We start from the raw sequence: 13243 nt of genomic DNA, 5'->3' as shown, positions 1-13243 counted from the left end.
GACGCGGTTCCCAGCTGGCTGACTTGTCTGTATTTTTATTATTGGTCGTAAGGAATTGATTGTGTTGATCTTGTTCAAAATGAAGAGACCAATGGAATTTTATCACTAGTCGAGTTTCCACCAGAAATGTGCGCAACACCTTCTTAAAATTCCACTAAACTCAAAAAATAAAAATTTTAATCTTTGTTTTCAATTAAAAATGACGTTAAGTTTGTTCACTAAAAACAAGCCGCCATGACCTTCAACTACTTCCTGTTTGCTTTGTGGTTTGCATATGATCATGTGACTCGTGTGATGTGAAAACTAAGTTTGTTGTGAAAAAAAAACGCAAACATCTATATAAAAACTTTTTCACATTTGCCGTGTTCCCATTAATTTCACTCAGATTCATCACACAGTGAGCAACATTAATTTATAATTGTGTAAAGAATCTGAGTGATGTTCATGTGGATGTTCCAGAGACTCATCGATCTGCTTTAATGTTTCAGGACAAAAACGCAGAATTATAGACAAAAATTGAGTTTAAATGGAAAAAGAATGATTAAAAAAATCCTTGACAAGCTGCAAAGAACATCATTTATTAAAAAAAAAAGAAAAAAAAGAAAGGCACCAAACTTGGTATTTCAACAGTTTATTCAACAACTTCAGATACATTTCTTAAGAAGAATGTTGCTTTATTTTGTTTGGTAAGTGCAAGAACCAAAGCTTTTTACATGCACATGGTCTCAGCACAGAAAACAGACGATAGCTTGTTTTATTCTTCCCCGTTTCACTAATGATTTTTATTTTTTGTTTTTCTTAAAAATCACAGCTCAAACTGCAGTGGCTGATGAAGCTTACCAACAACCACCGTAATAATATACACAACCAAATTTCTCATTGAATTAAAATGCAAAAAGAAAGAAAACATAAAAATCCTACAAACGAAAATAAAAAGGTAAAAATCAGAAACAAAGTCCTACAAATGTCGCCAAGTGGATGAGTCTGTGAATCACTGAGAAATAATCTTTGTCACATTTGCTCAGCTGCTTTTTGTCTGTGTGCACATTGGTTAGTTCTTAAATTAATGTAAAAACTATGAAACAAAAAAATTATGTATATATATATATATATATATATATATATATATAAGCACAAGTCACACTCTGCAATCGAGAAGCGTTTTGTTTCTTCTTCTCTTTGGATCCTCCCATCAGATGAGAGGATCTGACTTGAACAGAGGAGGAAGAGGACAGAAAGGGGAAGTGGGCGGGGCATCAAACTTATTTCCATAAATCTTCATTCATATCTAGGTGCAGTGTAATATTCAGAGTTCCTCAGACAGAGATCGGATGATTTGAGCACTGGGGTGAGTGACGTTAGGGAACAGTTACAAGGTGCAGCCATGCTCTGGATCTGTGTCTGTGGAACTACCTGGACGTTTCTTGGCTCCTCTTTTACTCTGCAACTTCCAGATTTTCCTCCCCTTGCAGAATGGGGGTGTTTGGGGTCTTATGCATATGTCTATATATATATATATATATATATATATATATATATATATATATATATATAGACACATATATATATATATAGAGAGAGATTTTTTTTATATATATATACGTATGTGTGTATGTCTGAGAAGCCGGATGGAGATTACTGGTGGGCACATTGCACGCCCTGCCCGTGGTGGCCGCTCTCGTCGTCTGAGCTGTCGTTGTACGCCTCCCTGCGGCCGCCGGACGACGAGCCCTGGCTGGCGTCGTAGTCTTGCAGGTCCACCTCCTCCGTTTCCCCAGTGATGATGGGGGGCTCCGACCGCGACGGCAGCATGTCCTCCAGCTCCTGTTAGGGGGAGGACAGGTGGAGAGTTGACCTTAGGATTGAAATCTGGTGTGATTTACACAGCGATGAACCGATCCACTTCTTTCACTTCTGATATCTGAGGTGTAGTATCGGCCAATACTGTACAGGAAAACTATTACATTTTTGGGTTTTTTTAAACACAGACATAGATGTACAGAATAATGAATTTATTTGCCAACTCTGCACCAGCATGGCTCATTTAAATACACCAATAGCTTCACGAGATTGATCAAACAAGTAAACACAACTTTAATTAGTTCAGTTAGAAGTAGAACAGTTGATGTTAAATAAATAATAAATTGAAACTGACAAACAATAGGTTGACTATTTTGGTAAAAAATGTAAAAATAAACTACAACAAATATTTTAAATGGTTAAGAAAGTGCAATTAGAAATTATAAAAAATAATGTTAGATAAATAAAGCATGACATTGTCCAGAGCACAAAGTACAGAATTAGACTGAATAGATCCGCCCCTATGGATCGAGATACATCGTCACTGATGCTTGATCTAGAATTTTGTTTCCAATATCGAGATCGATACAGATATTGATATCGGATTGGGGCCCGTCTCTGATCTCCCTGGACTGTAAAAGAAATATTCTTATGTTTAACAGGAAGTATTTTTTTATTTCCCAGAGTCTCATGAGGAACACATTGTTGCTGATGTTCCATAAATGTTTTTAGAAACTTCTTGAGTTACAAGAACATCCTGACAACTGAAACTCTGCGTTAGCTTACTGTATTGTCCTACAGTAAACATAACTAAATTAATTTAGTGAGATATTAGGCATTCTTTATCTTCTCTTTTACCAAAGCACTGCTAAATTCTCAGTGCAGGACTGTTTACTCTGGAAAACAGCTTGGTGCTCTACTGCCACCTTGTGGTAGTCTTTTAGTAGGACACCTTATGTCTAAAAAGAACAAGATTTATTAAAAGGACAGTTACTGGAACTATTAAGTGTCATAATTCATCTACTATTACGCAGTTATTTCCAATTCCTTGCTTGTTTATTGTGTTGACAGTAACAACTATCATTGAGGCTCAGAAAGGTTTAAATAAACTAAATCAGAAATTAACATTTTCTATCAGAACCATTTTTTGGGTAAGTTTTGTTCAGTTGTTGATTCCTGTCAGAGAAATAAAGGAGCTGTAAGAGAAAACGAGACGAGGTTTTTCTGAAAATAAAGAAAAAGAAACTGACAGCAGAGATGGCGTGTTAATAGAGGAACTCGTCTTACCACCAGCTTCTCTGGGCTGATCCAGTTGTTTTCAGGAAACTGGACATCAAACTTGATGAACAAGTCTCCTTTCTCAAACGGGTTTCTGTACTGTGGCATGCCCTCTCCCCGCACCACCCTGACCGAGCCTGGAAACAACAAGATTGATATTGATATTATTATTAGCCACGGCCGCCCAGGAAATACATGCTGCTACTCCGAAGGGCCACTAACACGATGAGGTGTTGGGGTACAAAAGTAGAGACAAACTAAGGAAGAGGAAACTGCTGCCAAAGAACTCAGAAATTTTAGATTCATCTCAGACATTTTACAGAAAAAAAAATCTTAATGTCCAAGTTTCAAAAGTTGAAAATTTGCTAGAAAAGAAAAATCTGAAATTTTGAGATGAATCTCAGAAATTCAAGAGTAAAGAAATTTTGTCTTTTGAAACTATTATTGTTAGACAATGATGCATCTCATGTCTTCACTTATAGCTGCTTTGTTTGAAGCAACATTTAATCCTTCAACGCGTCATTAAACATTTCAAACAGAACTAGAGAACCAGAGAAGAAGAAATCTGACCTGGTTCAATGACTTTTCCTGCAGGATACTTGACAACAATCTGTCTCCCATCTAAATGCTTCAGCATGAACTGGAAGCCGCACAGCGCCTCCACCAGGCCGATCTTATGGGTCATATAGAGGTCGTTTCCTTCTCGTCTAAATGTCTGAAACGGAGAGAAGATGGAGATGACGTGAAACTCACAGAGACCAGTTCTGATCAGGAAGGAAACATGTTCAACTTGTTCAGGGTGAACTGGCCCAAAAAGACACATTAGATCCAAACTTCTCAGAAATGACAAAATATGGACAGTTATTGGAAGATTTCCACATGAAAATAAGGTTTATGGATATTATTTGGCGTCTCTTTTGCTTTTAAGGAACTGATAGACCAAAACAATAGCCGCTCATTGGAATCTACTGATTTTTAGCCTTTTAAAACAAATAGCATTTCTTTTACGTTTTAAAGGTTGCAGGAAAGCGAGAGAGAGAGCAAGACTTAGCTTTTTAGCTTTCAACATAACCATTCTGGGTTTAAGACTTTTTGGGAACTTTTTAGCAATTCAAGTTAAAGACTTACAACTTCTCCCCCCACCCCCAAAAAACAAAAAACCCACAACGATGCAGTGCTAGCTACACTGATTTCTAGTAGAAGATGATAAAAGATAAATTTTGCAATTATCTCTTAAAATGTAAGCAAATCTGTGACAACGCCCTGCTCATAGTAAGAGTCTTGCTTGATCATGATAGGAAGGCAAGAAAATGAATGAAGGCTTTTAAAAATATTGTGTCATTGGAAATCAGCAGAGGTTTCTAACCTTTAGTCAAAAACTAGAACTTAGAAACTCATTTCTGACTGGTGCATCTATATGAATTACAGGCATTTATGAACCTTTATGTGTATCTGCTTCAGTGTCTAGAATAGCGGTTCTCAACGTGGGCGGTACCGCCCCCCAGGGGGCATTCAGAGGACGACAGGGGGCGCTGGCGGAAATTTTTATAAAAGTGGGGCGCTGGGATGCCTTTGGGGGGCGTTTGGTCGAAGGTAAACTTTACACCTTATATGCACAACAATACCAGTTTAGACTTTGAGCAACTTGGTAAAACTGTATTGTGTAACATTAAACCATGCTTGGTTGCAACTGTATCAATGGCAGCTCTTCTTCTATTCAGTGTTTGTTAGCTTCTGTTAGCTTCTTGGCGCAGCTCCATTCTCCTGCTACTGGTAGCTAAAACGATACCCTCACTGTGTATCCCTCTGAAAAATGAACCAATTTAAATAAAGAAATCCCTTCATGGGTGATACCAAGATAGAGAGCGTTCATTAGCGTTAACACAGGTGCTGTAAGTGGTCCGGTATGAAACAAGTGTGAAAGAACAACACAGCACTTTAAAATTTCAATAATCAGAATGCAGAAATTGTTTCTGTTGTTTTAAAAGGTTTATGGTCAGTCTGCCTTTTCCCCATCGATACGCTTCCTTAGGGTGCAGGGCGGTCGGGAAGGGCTTAAAGAAAAACAAAAAGACGCGCACATTGCGCAAAACTCTGCAACAGGAGAAGCGGGACATAAAACGGAGCAACGAACTAGATGTGAATTATGGCATAAAAACAGAGAATCCGACGCTGAACAGTGAAAAATCAACACATGACGATTAGGCGGCGTAGCAGGTGATGAGATTACTGATGGTCAATAAACTATAAAATAAATCTAGCAACAGGAAAGAAACTAAAGTGGACATAGCAATAAACCGAGAGAGGATAATAATAATCAAATGAAACTAAATGGAAATGAATGAAGAACAAAATGCAAGAATAAACTAAGAAACTAAAATAAATACAGAGGAATAAACCGGTACGGTTTCGAGCAATAATTAATACAGAGGACTGTATGGCAATAATAAACAGACAGTATTTCCAGATTAAAGGTAAAATAATATTGTTGAAATGCCTTGGGTTTGTTGAGACCATATCTAGTACTGAGAATAAATATCTTACAGACCATAACAGTAAAGAACTGATCACTTATTTATGTATTTAATTAGATTTGATATATTTATTTCTTCAATATTATTTTTCATGTCAGTGTTAATGTCATGGTGGTGTTCAGTGACTCCATGACACTTTCAATTTGACTCATTAGGATTTGATTAAGAACCAGATTTGTTCTTTGTAATTTCTGTCCAGTAAAACTATTAATCTATAAATCAATAGACAGGTCTATATAAAGATATAATCCATGTTTCTGTCTCATATTTGTATGGCATTAAAAGGACTTGGAACTTTTGTTTTTCCACTGAAAGCTCTGGTTTGCACAATAAATGCCATGTGGGTGAAATTTTATGGATGATACTCTGATGTCCCATTCTCCTGAAGGCAGCACAGAGCTGCACCACCAGAAACTGACAAACACTGAAGAGAAGAAGAGCTATGATTAATGTAGTTACAGTTCTATCCATGTTTTAATGTTGCAGAGCTCAGTCGTTTTGCAAATAGTTCAAAGTTTAAACTGGCATGTTGAACATCTATTATCTGGTCATTTTGTGGAATATTTAACAACTAGAAAATGGCAAAGAATAAGAATATTTTTCCACTCTGATTGGCTTCTGTTAGGCCTACAAATTTTAAGTTGAATGTTCATTGCATTTTTCATAGACACCTGTGAAAATAATTTCTATTTCCATGACTTTTTTGTTCTCTGGGAAATTATTTTTGATGATAAATACAGAAACAAGCATCTACAATAGTGATAGTAATATTAATGATAAAATAATGGTCAGTGCAAAGTAGCCTGCAAATTCTTTGGTGGGGGGCGGTGAGGGACCTGGATAAAGGCTGGGGGGGGCAATGGCCCAAAAAAGATTGAGAAACACTGGTTAGATGAAGACAAACTATTTGTGCGCAGAGCATCGGCCATATTTCTAAACCAACACACCTCCATAGAAACGGCCATGTGATCGAGTTTTTAGACAGATGTTTTGAAGTACAACATAAACAAAAATCCTACAGCATAATAATATTACTTGAAGAAGTGTAGGGTTTTACCTCGTTGTCCTTTTCCTGCAGAACTAGAACTATGTCTCCAGGCTCCACCCCCGGCGCCTGGTCGGCTTCTCCTCCAAAAGTGATTTTCTGCCCGTGCCTCATGCCTTTGTCTACGTGGACCTCCAGGATTTTCACCTCCTTTACCACTTTTTTACCTTCACATTTTTTACAGCGGTCTTTCTCGTTGATGACTTCACCTGGAGCGGATCAAACAAGTGAAACGAACTGTAACGGCGGCTCTGAGACGGTCGCTGGAACGCAGAAACACACACACACAGCCGTGGTCCTCACCTTCTCCGTTACAATCGGTACACACAGACTGCATCTGTTGGACCATGCCTGGAGCCAGCTGTCTGATCATGATGCGCATGCCCCGCCCCCTGCAGGCCGTGCATTTCTGTACAGCGCCCGTCTTGCCTCCTTGTCTGAATCGATGAAGGAAGAAACACGGCAACACCTCAGCAGATGGCAACAAGAAAACAACAAACAGAGGGGAAATTATGTCCAACTTACCCATTACAGGAACTACACAGGACGTTCTTGCTGAGTTGTAGTTTTGTTGTTTTCCCATTGTAAAGGTCGTCCAGTGAGACCCTGAAGAAAACATGAGACACTCGCTGAGCGTACATGACAAATGAGGAAAATTTAGTCAATATTCCACTAATGTCAAAAAATAAAAACAAAATAAAATTTCAGTTGCTGTGTTTCCTTTAAATAATAAACTACATTAAAGTCACAACTGAACAAGTTTGTTCACTACGTCATTAAGAACATGTCACGGCATCATCCTCCAACTACTTCCGGTCGTCGTCTTCTTCATGGTTTGCGCCAGCAGCAACATCAGGTTGTTGATCATGTGACGCAAAAAAGCGTTTCCATTGCAGTTTTACGAAATAAACCAATTTTGACTCGACTGAAAAAAAAAACCACATCATCTTGGTGGCAAAACTTTGGATTGAAATAAAAAGTTTTTCTTTTTAAATTGCTGTGTTTGCATTAAGCTAATTTATTTTTCCAAACATCAAATTACAAAATTAAATGGTCAACGAAAACGCAGCTACTTAGCAACCTGGCCATAGACTTCACAGGACCACTGAGGGACGTGTGACCTACTTGAGCGGATGGACCATGTCCTCGCCTCTCCTCCGACCGCCGTTTCTGGAGCGGCCCGCCTGGCCGCCCATGAAGCCGAAGAGACCGCCACCGAAGATGTGGGAGAAGATGTCGTCCATCCCGGGGCCGCCCCCGCCTCCTTCCCGCAGCCCCTGCTCTCCATACCGGTCGTACAGTTCCTTCTTCTCAGGGTTAGTGAGCACATCGTATGCAAAGCTGATTTCTTTAAACTAGACGAAGAGAGAGAAAAGAGAACTTCAGCACAAAACAAGAGGTTTGATGGAATCCAAAGAAAGGGACTGAGGCTGTAACTAAAAACAACAGAATGGGATCAGCACCTCTACATTCTCTATAACTGATAAAAGGACCAACAGTGGGAAGCAGAACATTTCTGAATTCAGAAAGCTGATGAGGTTAATGTTTGGACTACATCATCAAAATTACACTAGTTACTCTAGAACCACCATCTCTGAGCAAATCTGAATAATTATTGTTTATGTCAAATCATCTAAAGGATGATGAGGGCAAACAGAAGTTAAAATAGCTTCCTGTGTTCTGTGGAAGAAAAGCAAACATCAGCACTGTGGCCATAAATCAGCTCCATCGGATGGATCAAGTCCAGACAGATTTTATTATCATAACAGCTTAAATCAAAGACTGATGTTATTTTTGACGTTGTATTCAGAATGAACGAATAAATCAACACAACTTGAGTTCAAACAGAACATCTGCTGCAGCCACGTTTCACAGATCTTTATTGACTGTTCGGCAGAGTTTCCCTCAAAGTATTTTAAGGCTGGCGGGCCACCAGGCTTTACTTACTCCCCCACAAGGCTAAGCATATATATATTATAGGGGGTTTTATACACCAGTAACAGAGAGCAAAGACAAGTTAGAGTGTCTTTGGCGAAATTGTTGGAAGCAAAATAGCAACATAGTATGGTCAGCATGTGAACATGTAGGGAGAGTGAGGTCAGGAGTCTTTTTATTCTCCTGACCTCCACAACCACTACCCGTCTTCATCAGTTTACAGGCTAACAACTTCAGCAATGAAGTAACAAGTCACGGATAAAGGATCAAAAAACTTTAATTAGGATTAAACAACTGGACAATAAACAAATGAATACTACTTATTTTAATTGAGTTTTTTTTTACGTAGTTGGTGCTTATGTATAGTTAAAAACACATAATGCAAATGTAACTAACTCAAGGTAAATTTGTTTTCTATTAAATGAGCTTCACTAATATTTATGTGTTTCCTATAAGAGAAGTTGAAGTATTTACATGGTAAAACTTAAGTATTTTGGGGGATTTCATGTAATAGACCAACAAAAAATAATTAATGTGAAGTATTGTGAATTTAACAGGAAATTTCCAAATTTCCTAAAATAACATCTCCAAGAATTAAAGTAAAGGTTTTCTGAGCCTGGAAACAGTTTGGAGAGTTTCACAAGGAGTGAACTGAGGCTGTAGTCAGAGCAGCTAGAGCCATAAAGTCGCGTTGACCACATGGACTATAAATGTAAACCATGTGTAAAGTCACCTCTTAACCAGAAACGACAAAAGTGTCTAATGAGAAACCTCTGCTTCTATTACACCTCAGCAAAAACAGACGAACCGCCACGCTGAAGTGATGCAATAATTTATGCAAAAGGAGCCTCAACTATGTATTTAGTGCACAGAAATCAATAACTTTTAAAAAATCTGACATTTGTGTTTGAAATATCTGAGCTCATGTAGTGTAATAATTTCTATTTGAGGTTTCCGTTGTCTGTAAGCCACAATAATCAAACATGCAAGACAAAAAAGGATTCAATTATTTCTTTCCATAAGTAATGAATCTATGGAATAAACAAGTTTCACTTTCTGAAATGGGAGACAAATAATATTCAATGTTTTGACCCTGTATTACTTTATCTGTACATTTTGTCCCCCACAGTAATGGAGGACGCTATCACCAAATGTTTACCTTGTCACCAGCGTTTGGGTTCTTGTCAGGGTGATACTCTTTTGCCAGTTTCCGGTATGCCTGGAAAGACAGAAGGATAATTTGCTTGTGTTAATTTTTTTCTGTGTAACCTGGAACTTCCCATGAGAGGAACACCTGAAAGGAGCTTACTCATTGTTTACGCAATCACACGTGCCTGCGTAAAGAAACCAAAATGTTCCAACCGGCAAACGGACCCCATAACCTCAGTCACTGGATGTTTAGAACACAACTATCCATTTCTGGAGCAGTTAAGGACACGGCATTCTGCTGTTCGGCTTTTATTTACTTAACTATACATACAAATCGACGTTTAGTATAAAACGGAACCCTTAAGATGTCTGACAACTTTATTGCTAACGAAAACTAGAATTTGCTAATTAGCATCCCTTGCTAACACCCAAAACACAGCAGTACTGTAAGGGTAGCAGATTATTTTTTATTAAAAAAAATACATACAAAAACAGCTTCGGACGTCATGTTTAAGAAGGCAACGGAAAAACTTGGCATTATATGGAGAATAGCTAAATATCAAAAACCGGAAACAAACGACTTCGTCACAGCCATGCTAGTTAGCTTCCATACAGAAAACGCAAAGCAGCATGACTTGAGAAATGACTCCATCGAATCGGGACTTTGTAAGACATTTGAACAAATGTTCCTAAATTTCTCTAATAAGTGGACTTAGAGGCGGGTCAGTGCATTAAGAAACGCAATTATTAGGTTATAAGCTGATGTTCTTTTAACTAACCCAAAAACTAACAGCGAAGCTAATCGGAACTCAACACTAAGGTTTTTTTATTATTATTATTATTATTATTATTATATACCCAATATCAATTGAATCTATGTCAGTGCAGAGTTAAATAGTATAACATAAGACAGAATAAAATAAGGTGTTCATTACAGTCCTTTGACAAACGACGCTAAGTAAAACGCCACCGAGATTTAAGCTAAAGCTAACTTGAGGTCAACAGTTATATCAGTACAAGAAACATTGAGCTTCAGATATTGCCGTTTTTGATTTATGTGTAAAATTTCTAAGGAATACAAAATAAACTGCCTGGAAGTGGCTACACTGTGACTGATCTCTCCGGAATGTAAAGAATCTGTAATAATAAAAGGTTACAGCGGCATCGTCACATGAACTTTCAGGCCATTTAAAATGCTAGCACCTTTAGCATGCTAGGTTACCTCACAGCTAGCATTAGCTTAGCAAATCATTTCCTGGTTCGAGAAACGTGACGTTTTTCTAGAACTCTCAGTTCTGTTTCTTTTCAGGTTCTGTTTTTTTCTACCAAGTTACCTTTTTGAGCTCATTTTCAGTTGCGGACGGAGACACTCCAAGAATGTCGTAGAGTCTTGTGTCGGCAACATTGGCCATGGTGTTGCTGGGGATGTTGCTTCTACAAGGAGGAGGATGGACAAAGAGAAGGAGCCGGTGGAAAATGTTTTGCTCGTCTTCTTCATCAGTTTCCGGGATGTTAGAGTCTCTTCGTACGCACTGTCGCCCCCTCCTGGCCAGTATGCAGTTTGACAGAGGAATTTTTGAGCCACGTGTGGAAGAAAAATTCCTGGAAACCACGCAAAAAAGGGAAAAAAATAGACATAGATGATTTTTCTTGTATAAACAACTTATTAAATAATTTCAACACTTTTTATTCTAAAATCAAGGCATTAAGTTATTTATCTAAATGAGTTTTTTTTTTGTTTTCAGAATCGGCTTTATTCACCAAGCTTGTGCACACAAGAAATTTGACTTTTGAGTTTTAAAAGTCTCCAAAGAAGGTGGATGGAGAAAAATCCTGTTCATGCTGACTAACAAAGAGTACATTGAAGAAAAATGTCAGAACACTTAACCTAATCATCCTAACCAATTACTTATAAATTATATATCACACACATTGGCATGCCCCAATGTGTCTTACCAGCCCCCTCGCACTACACCTACTGAGCCCCAGGAGCCAAGACCTTGTTGTTGACAGTGAATGAGCCACCCCAACAAAACCTGACTCCAAGAAAGTGTACTGGTCAACTATCATTAGGATCAATGGGTTGCTTTTAGGCAGAGTAGTTTAGTATTGATGTATTGTTCACTAGTAATTGTAAGCTTGACCAAAAGGGTAGACACAGATTGGGGCTTCATTTGCAGTACTGCAGGTGCTGCCCTGGTCTATCATGGTGCAAACAGAGCTGAACCAAAGAGCGATGCTCTTCATTTATCAGTCTGACTAGAATCCAGCCCTCACCAAGGGTTATGAGATATGGATCATCACCAAAGAACACAACCCTACATGGCACAACTGATCTTCCCTGTGGGGTCACTGAGTTTGTGGCAGGGTGAGGAGATTTGTCTACCAGCTGCTGCTCCTTCGCCTTGAAAGAAGTCAGCTGAGGTGGTTTAGGATGACTCCCGGTGCTGCCCTTGGAAGGGTCATCCAATCCAAACACATCCCCCTGTGACCAGGCACTAGAGCGGACCCAGAATTTGCCAAGGAACTAAAGATCTTTTCTTTATTGATATTGGGGAAACTGATGTCTCCCTCCTAGATCCGTCTGTGGATGGATGAATTTAAACATTAAAGCATACCAGACACGAACTTACCACCAAAGAACATGGCAGGTTACATAATCCATTTTGCTAAAGGACACGAGTTTTGACAAGATGAAGTAAACTTATTTTAAATAGGTTTTATAAGTGCAAGGCCATAGGTTCCCTAAATCAAATCAAATTCCGTCCAATCTTTTAGTGGAGATACTGTTTTAGAAAACTAATTCCTGTCCACTTGATGGGAGTTTAAGCGCTTGAAAGCTTTTATCCCAAAAAAAACCACACAAGAATCTTGAATACATTTATACCACATTGAATGTTGTAATGGAGCTAATAGCGAAAATTCAAGCTGGAAGACTCCGCCCCCTCCGTTCGCCCGCTGGACCTCAACCGGCGCGTCCAATCATCAATCAAGCTCTGTGTAAAAGGATCCACACCATGCGGTCAGCTGGTTCCCAGCTGCGTTCAACCCACCACCGCCCCTTCTCCACCCTCATCCTTCGGCTCTCCAGGATAGCACCCTTTCCCGGCCTCCACCACCAGTGTCGGGCCCCCGGGGAGAGCATCCCTAATCAGTTATCGGGATGTTCATCGAGTTCACATCAAATCTCAGCTCAAATCAGCTACGGGGGCCCGAGCGCCAAAGAACTGTTATTCATTCCTGTCATTAAATCTTTTAATTGTTCCTTTTTCTCCATCTGAGTCTTTCCAGATTGAATTATAAGAATCACCAGACAACTGAACTGACAACACAACTCGTACAACTAGAAGTTAAGAAAGAAGCCCCGTCTTATCCTGTTAGAGATGTTCATGTGTTTATTCTCAATTATTATTGGCACTTTTAAAAATGCTGCTGCTCACCAACATCCACCAATCACGGATTGAAACACTTGGAAACTTCTGAGAGGCAGAAGACCACATCA

The 13243-nt window shown here is 38.9% G+C and overlaps 1 protein-coding gene across 1 annotated transcript; it reads right to left on the bottom strand.

Moving 5' to 3' along the window:
* Positions 1 to 615: 615 nt before the first annotated feature.
* dnaja2a (DnaJ heat shock protein family (Hsp40) member A2a) lies at positions 616 to 12421 on the bottom strand. The gene is made up of 10 exons (XM_008404868.3): positions 12375 to 12421; positions 11076 to 11343; positions 9752 to 9811; positions 7783 to 8012; positions 7183 to 7263; positions 6961 to 7094; positions 6670 to 6866; positions 3649 to 3793; positions 3088 to 3215; positions 616 to 1824 (listed from the first exon to the last, which is right to left on the bottom strand). Exons 1-10 carry the CDS (start codon positions 12404 to 12406, stop codon positions 1636 to 1638), a joined length of 1464 nt encoding a protein of 487 aa, XP_008403090.2. The 5' UTR covers positions 12407 to 12421; the 3' UTR covers positions 616 to 1635.
* Between the last annotated feature and the right edge of the window lie 822 nt (positions 12422 to 13243).

This window comes from Poecilia reticulata, chromosome 3 (genome assembly GCF_904066995.2).
Source record: "Poecilia reticulata chromosome 3, P_reticulata-male-v2, whole genome shotgun sequence".
Taxonomy (NCBI): domain Eukaryota; kingdom Metazoa; phylum Chordata; class Actinopteri; order Cyprinodontiformes; family Poeciliidae; genus Poecilia; species Poecilia reticulata.
The sequence above is the reverse complement of the archived record's forward strand: the minus strand, read 5'-3'. Positions and strand labels throughout refer to the sequence as shown.